Genomic DNA, 7,433 nt, shown 5'->3' with positions numbered 1-7,433 from the left:
AACACCGTTCTGAACGCATTACTGTACGTATCTGAGCAAGGTTTAAGTCGCGTCCTCGACGATCATGCGAACTACTACTTCCCTCCTATCCGTCGGCGATCTGAATAGGTTTTCGTTGGCCTTTTATTTTACGAACTCGGATGTCCGGGGAACCATGCATTTCGTTTCACAAAAAAGACGAGTAAGCATCTGTCGACATAAGGCCATTGCTGGCTTTGTGTCAGATGCATCAATACCAGCAATCCAGTCGTGCTTACGGGCAAGTGCGTGTTCTCATCGGACACACCTTGAACTGGATGTAACGGTCATTGATGGGAGTAATACTTGGTCGCACGATATACATGCTTAAATCCTTCGCGGGATCTCCGATGATGTCTGACTAGAGGGAATGGTCCTTTCCTTTTCGGTTATTGTGATGGTGGATGCTCATTTCTCCTAACTCAGCCGTACCAATCATATCTCATTGTTGAATTGATGCCCACTGGTGTGTACTTTAGTGCGTCTTTGGCTTCGCTGACTGATCAACTCAGTTCCCAGCACATTCCAAGCGAACTCTATATTTACGCCGTGCTCTGTATAAACATCCTAACATTAGAGAGCCAATAACATCCACTCAGCAATTACCCTGTGCTCCTTTGCGTCATTCCATCTTTTCGATCCTTCCAGCAAGTTCGAAGCCCGTAAAGCATTCCCGAGCGCATGACATCACTGCTTAGTCGGTCACCCGTCTTCGTTCGATGATCATCTGGTTCTAGCATTCCCCATATGGCGGACGTGTGGACAGATTACCCTTTGTTCTTCTCAGCTCTGTCCTTCACACGCCTATACCCCGAGTTTCGGACATACAGTCTAATGAACCTTGATTTATAGGTACACCTCCGGTTTTGTGGAGGCCAATTTGTCTCCTCACAGCTTAAATGTTTGCTTCCTGCAGCATTCAACGCTGGCGCCGCATTTGATTGTTGGCCATCGCCGCCGGGCCCAGGATTTGTTCAGTCATCTTAGCAAAGTAGCGTGTTCTCAGCCGTGATCGCGCCCGTCGATGAGGACATGTCCGGTATTCCTCTGTACGCCGATAGCTGCTCTTGGAGCTTCACGTATATGTAAGGCGAAGCGACCCTCGGCTCGGGTTTGTGACTTGTCAGAGGACACGAACATGTCGTTTACTCTGGTCTTTCGTACGCATGAAACTGAAACTTAGTTGCGGCAGGACTTCTTCCATCGCAAAAGGAAATCCTTCCACATATACCTGTAATCAGGAGCGCGTTTATCAATGATGATACACAATCATCTTCCAAGTCCTTTGCGATTTCTCTATATTGTCTTCTTACCCGGGTTCTTCATTGACAGACTCAAGTTCCGTGCGATGTGTGTACATGCGTGGCTAGCCCCAAGTTCTGATGAGATCATACACCTCGGGATGGGGATAGTACATCAGAGGTAAATTATTTTCTCCTGGCCCTTCATTTTCTCGTGACGGATATTTCCGCATCTGGCCTTCTCCCCGGTCCAGAAGGTCCAATCTCAGCTGGGCACCCTTGGTCCTGAGTTAGTCGCGGATACTATTTGTGAACTTCTGGCCTTCGTTTGGTGGTCGATCTTTCAAGGTACCGTCTCTATGCTCCTCCCGATACCTTACGTTAACGATGAACCCAAGTCTGTCATCCTGCTTTCGCTGCTGGCAAGTCCGTCTGACTCATTCTACTCTTGTCCCCATTATCACTTTTCCGTTTCTCTTTTTTCTTATCGATCCCGTCGGCGCCGGCATACGCACACGAGCAGTCATATTGGATGTTCGACGTCATTACATCCACTGGGGTTTGTCTGTTGGATCCTTCCTCGACTTTGAGCTGCAGCCGCCACTAAGAGGGAGGCGACGATCGCTAGCGAGAGTGGTAAGCACTGAAAACATTCCAGCATTAGTGCTCCACGTCGTCTCGAAATCGAAGACCTTGAATCCTAATCGACTCCGATCCATCACCGGAGGGGCTATGACCGGGCTATTCAACTACCTTGGATAAGTAGGGATAAATAAATGGATTATTTATTCCTAGGAGATAATGGATATTCAAGTTCACTGCTCCTAGCATTTCTCTGAAAAGCTGTAGCGCGGTAAAATCGACGGGCAGTCGGCCGGGGAGCTAGGTTACTGCTGTAAGTCACACTAAACGTTGACGCGAAGATTGGAATTAAGTCCGACATAGGTTCAAATTTCTGCCAATTCTGTATTGGGCGCATGACATCACTTATCTTTTACCATCATCACCGTGGTTTGCATTCTGAATGTCTATCTCCTTCAATCAACCATGGATAACTTGCGCGATCCCTAAGATAGCCTTGAAGATCAAACCCAGTGATCTGGTTCGCTATTACTACATCTCGGTGCTTGTCGATTTTGTTGAACCTTTTGCCAATTTATGGCAACTTCCTTTTGAACCGAGTTCCGACACTAATATATCTCGTTCTTGCCTTCAGAATCACATGAATAATCTTTCCTACTGCGGTCAATGTGCATCAGAGTGTACTTTCGAAACGACCATTATTCTCCGATCTTGTCAGACTCTGAACGTTCTGATTACAATTTTAATCAGTGGTTCCATTCTCCATTATCTCTAGAGCAGCGCTCTAGTCCCTTTCTCCCGGATATACTAGAGGATCCATTCAATTGTGTACTTTTCATCATCTGAAGCAAAAGGGCGAATCCGCTAGATGCATTGTGTGCGTAGGAAGGGTACTATGTGTATTCGAGGAAATACTTTCTTCCCTCTCTTCGTCGAGTCCTCTTCGATGAGGCTTCCTTGTCGGTTGGCCATCCTCCATCAGTTCATACTGACTCTCGAGGATTGACCGGCTCCCGGCTCCGTATTCGTTAACATCGGTTCCGTGCCAGCTGGGGGCTTGCATCTTTTCGACTTCGGCGTTCAGCTCACACTCTTCCCAGTAACCGAGAGACAGTCACCAATATTTCTGTCGACTGGATTATTCGGATCGGATCGGTGAGGCCCGATTTCGGTTTTCGACCTGGAGATATGCTATTGCGGAGCTGCGTTTCGTTCTTTTGACATCCTTAAAATCCATCTACTTTTGCATGAAACAGGGCCAGTTTTCCAGTGACTCTCCCAATTCCTTGGTACCAGTTGACTGTAGTTTGTCTTGACAATGACGACAGACACTCAGCATGGGCAAGGAGAAAATGGAGTGCAGGGCAATGTTGGGGTCTCCACTAGAAACCCACTCTGGAAGTCCAGACATCACATACACGATAACTGGCGCGGTACCGGAGGTTTCGGGGTTCTTAAAGGAGTATAAACGAGCTAGTCTTAAGTTGATTCTGTTGAGCCCATTGAACCTGAGAGCTTAATGATTTCGACGTAGCAGAAAGTTGATATTGAACTGCTCGCATAAATTGAGCAGAGCTCCGTAAAATGCGTCCTCCATCTGACTATTATCCCTCGAATAACGACTGCATTTCAGACTCGAGTAAATTCACAGCTGAGAAACGTCCTCTGACATCGCCTAAGACGAGGGTAGAATATACGTTACGCAGTCAGACCATCATGGATTCACCAATGTAATTCCACCGTCGACCCTCAGGACCGCTCCGTTCGTATAATCCGACGCTGCCAAGTACACCGCCGCCATCCCTATCTCCTCCTCACTATAAACTCGGATCAATATCAATTCCACCCAACTAGTGAAAGAACTCACGTCCCACGTCTTCCTGCCGGTATAGGAGCCACCAAGCCAGGCAGCGGCTTAGTCTTCAGCGACTCCAACAATTTACCAGAAGCCATTTCAGACGCAAATACCCCAGGTTCTATCGCATTCACTCGAATCGGGATATTCCTCCCAGCAAAGCTCGTTCCCAGAACGAGGGTGAGCTTGTTCAAAGCAGCTTTCGTAGGAGCGTGTGCGAACTAAATAGGTAAACCAAAGCTTGAAAGGATTTTTTTGAAGTACGTACGGATGCAGATGACGCCGAAAGGTTCAATTTTGCTGCTCCGCTGCTGATGTTGATGATGCTTGAGGTACCTTGGGGGCGGGAATGCGCTCCTTTGATGAGGAGGGATTGGAAAGCGCGTACGGCAAAGAATGGGGCGATCGTGTTTAATGCAAAAATGTCAGCCCAGTTCTGTACGGTTTCGGGTTCAAAAGGATCCTCTGCGGCGAGTTTCTTCGCGATGAAGTCTGGATCGCGAAGGGAAGCTGAAAATCCGGCACTACGAAGAGTTTAGTGTACGGAGGAGTGGATTTAGGGGCATCATAGACCGACTTATTGACGAGTATGTCGAGCTTGCCATCGATTCCATCAATATGTTGTGCGCCAGCCTTAATGCTTTCTCCATTTGTCACATCCATCTGGAGTCTGTGTACGTGTCAAAAACGGATATCTTATGGAAAGGAGGATCACTGACGGGATAACAGATCCTGAGACGCCAGTAATAGACGCGGCTGCTTTCTCCAGTACGTCTAACCTTCGGCCAGTAATGTATACTTTGGCTCCGTTCGCAGCGAAGGCTTTAGCAATCATAAATCCCCTGCAGAAGAATGAACCACGAGTCATAATCGAGGGTACCATTGCTTACAACCCTGTTCCTCCGCCTGTAACGAGACCTACTCGTCCAGAAAGCGACATCACCACAGCCACATTGAGATCTGCCATGGTTTGGGGAATATCGAACAGTCAAGTCTGCACATGGTCTCTTTATTGCAGCATTTTTTGGTATTATTCAGCGAGAGTGTATCCCGGCGAGAGCGGTACATAATTGCTTTGGCATTCGGTTGCCTGCATTCTACTTGTACCGTCAACAACTCTGACAAAAATCTCTTTGAGTGACTCAGCTTGTGCCAACCGGAGGCTATAGAAAACTGCGAAAAAAACATTAGCAAATCTTAGCGCGTAATGATATAAGTAAAGGGTTGTGACGACCTAGCCTGATGTGATACATCCATTCAGCGACCTCAGTATCGCAGGATATACGTATCAAGTCTAGCTCCCACTCGTATTCGGACTCTTGATTTCTGGGGCCCTGCAGAGCCAAGATTAGGCGGATATTGTGTGTGGCTTGGAGCTCACAGTGACATAGCCCTGGCGCAAATTTGAATTGAGAATCAGTCATGTTGGAATTTTCGTCCAGATTCACTTACCTTAGGCTTCATTCCCAAGGACCTTTCAGGGTAAAAAGACATGCAACTTGTAATGAACAGACCGTTGTCCTCAGCTGGTCGAGCTGCAGCTTTTATTGATGATATGCCTGCCTGGCGTCTACCCTTGGAAAACGCATATAAATCTAATTTTATTATCCTACAAACTACGTTTGTAGCTGTGCGAGTAAGAAAGAACCTGCAAGGTACACAGCAAGAAGTGTTAAACCCCACTGCGTCAGTAAGGACTCAGCCGTGACAAGCCTAAGGGCTCGGGCAACAGACCGGTGATCCGATGACTCAGCCCGAGTGACCGAAGGTCCAGGCAGGTCGAAAGCACATGGCTCCAGCCGAACCGGCATCCCAGGCACTGATGGCCGCCTGATGGCATCGGTCCGAAAGTAAGAATAACAAAACAAAGAACGATCGCGTACGGCTTTACTTACCTGGCAGCTTTCCTAGTCTCTCAGGCGGACGGTTGGCTCGCCGGGTAGATGAGAAACAAGAATCGTAACACCAGGGGCTCTGACCCAGTACAGGTAAAACTTAGTATCATGAGCCAGGACACCAGATTGCGGCACAAGATCATGATCGGGTTCACCTGGGAGCCGGGATATGAGCTCATATCTGTCAGGAAGTGAGCTCATATCCACCCGGCTCAGTCAGCGAGCGCAGTAATAGTACCTGGAAAGATTGGAAATATAGATAGGGTAGAATAGTATAAATACTGTCCATGTAACTAGCGGGAGGTCAGGTTTCTGGCCCCCGGAACGCTACCAAGCAAATTAGTACGGGTTTTGGTTAAGAGCTTCGAGTCCTAGACTCACCTGGAATAGTATTTAGTGACCTGGTCATGTTTTGTGTGCAAGAACCATTCAGAAAGCAGTCAGTTCAGAAAGATACAGACCGACAGTCAGAAGTACAGTCCAGAATCCATGTTAGCACCAGTAAAACTGCAACCAGGCAGACAGTATCAGTTCAGACACTGCACCAGGCAGTTAGTATGCATTCAGGAAACTGCACCAGGCAGCCCGTTGGTATCAGATTGTGTTCGGTAACACAGAAAGTCCAGATTTGTGTCATTTCAGAATATTGCAATCAAACAAATTATATTCATTATCAACCCGGAACTAGTATCCACAGTACAAGCATCGACCCGGTGTAACTTACCCCTTCGAACCGCAATTATTGAGTGTGTTAGGGTGTGTGTGTGTGTAGCACTTCGCCTTCCTTAGCATAGTTAGTACCTTTCATTGATACTAACGGATGATTTGGCAATGTAGATATTCTAGGCGAATTTCTGTAGAGACCAATAGATCCTTCAGACACCCACTACACCCACCCAATCTGATGAACTAACTTGAAGCAGTAATCCGGTAGTGGGGAGTTTTTCAGCGCTTGTAAGAGGTCAGGTCGTATTCTGTGTTTTCTTCAGAGAAGGCTGAAGACTGGGTGGAATGGATAACATGTTATCCAGAGAGACCGGTGTATTGCAGGCTGAGGTAGTCGTGGCCGGAACCTGCCGGAGCCCATCAGCTAGGAAGCGGCGGGACTGTATTTGAAATGCAGCTTTGGATGCAACCACCATCTCCATTGTACGCTCGTTTCTTCCTCCTCTTCCTCAAAGCTATAGTGACCGCCAAATCGTAATAAATATCAAACAAGTAGCCCAACATATTCATTTCCTTCCAACTGTATAAGAAATTCCTCTGCGAAGGAGAGAATTCGTTCGCAACGCGCTGGCCTCTTTTGACCTTCGGTTTGACTAGGACATCACCCTCAATGTTCTCCTACTGAACAATTGCCTTCTAGCGTAGTGGCAAGGCGTTTTTTGACAAAGCCAAGGGAACGGCCCTCTTATATGCAGTGTAGCACACGAGTTTCACCGGCACTGGCAGACCAATAGTACAGAGATAGGTCGGGGATTCTTGGCACCAGAAGATATCCATCCACTGCACCGGATCCGAGGGCAGCCAGCTTACGGAGATATGGCCCCTTACGCGTTCGAAGTTTGCTCATGAGATCTGGTGACGAAGGTCGACGGAATCAATATTGTAATTACTCGACTAAACGTGTCCGTTCGCAATAGTCTTCTGTTTCAAGGTCTCTTATCCCATATGGCACCTATCCCTGCACCCCTTCGCCATATTCGTGTAATTTCTTCGTGACGAACATGACATACGTGAAAAGGAACCTCTGCCTGACGCGACACGTGTACAAGAGCTAGTAGATATGACGGCCGCCCCGAGAACATGAACTTTCGTCACAATGCTGACGGGTACCAGGGA

At 47.6% G+C, this 7,433-nt stretch overlaps 1 protein-coding gene across 1 annotated transcript; it reads right to left on the bottom strand.

The window, feature by feature from the left end:
• Positions 1–3,229: 3,229 nt before the first annotated feature.
• On the bottom strand, positions 3,230–4,757 carry EV420DRAFT_894441 (uncharacterized protein). Its single transcript, XM_060483910.1, has 6 exons — positions 4,587–4,757; positions 4,416–4,538; positions 4,274–4,366; positions 3,965–4,220; positions 3,709–3,917; positions 3,230–3,658 (listed from the first exon to the last, which is right to left on the bottom strand). The coding sequence occupies exons 1-6, from the start codon at positions 4,661–4,663 to the stop codon at positions 3,556–3,558; spliced, it is 861 nt and encodes a 286-aa protein (XP_060325905.1). The 5' UTR covers positions 4,664–4,757; the 3' UTR covers positions 3,230–3,555.
• Positions 4,758–7,433: the final 2,676 nt, after the last annotated feature.

The sequence above is a fragment of the Desarmillaria tabescens genome (genome assembly GCF_030435595.1).
Source record: "Desarmillaria tabescens strain CCBAS 213 chromosome Unknown EV420scaffold_46, whole genome shotgun sequence".
Classification (NCBI taxonomy): Eukaryota; Fungi; Basidiomycota; class Agaricomycetes; order Agaricales; family Physalacriaceae; genus Desarmillaria; species Desarmillaria tabescens.
Note: the sequence above shows the minus strand (reverse complement) of the source record. Positions and strands in the feature narration are given on the sequence as shown.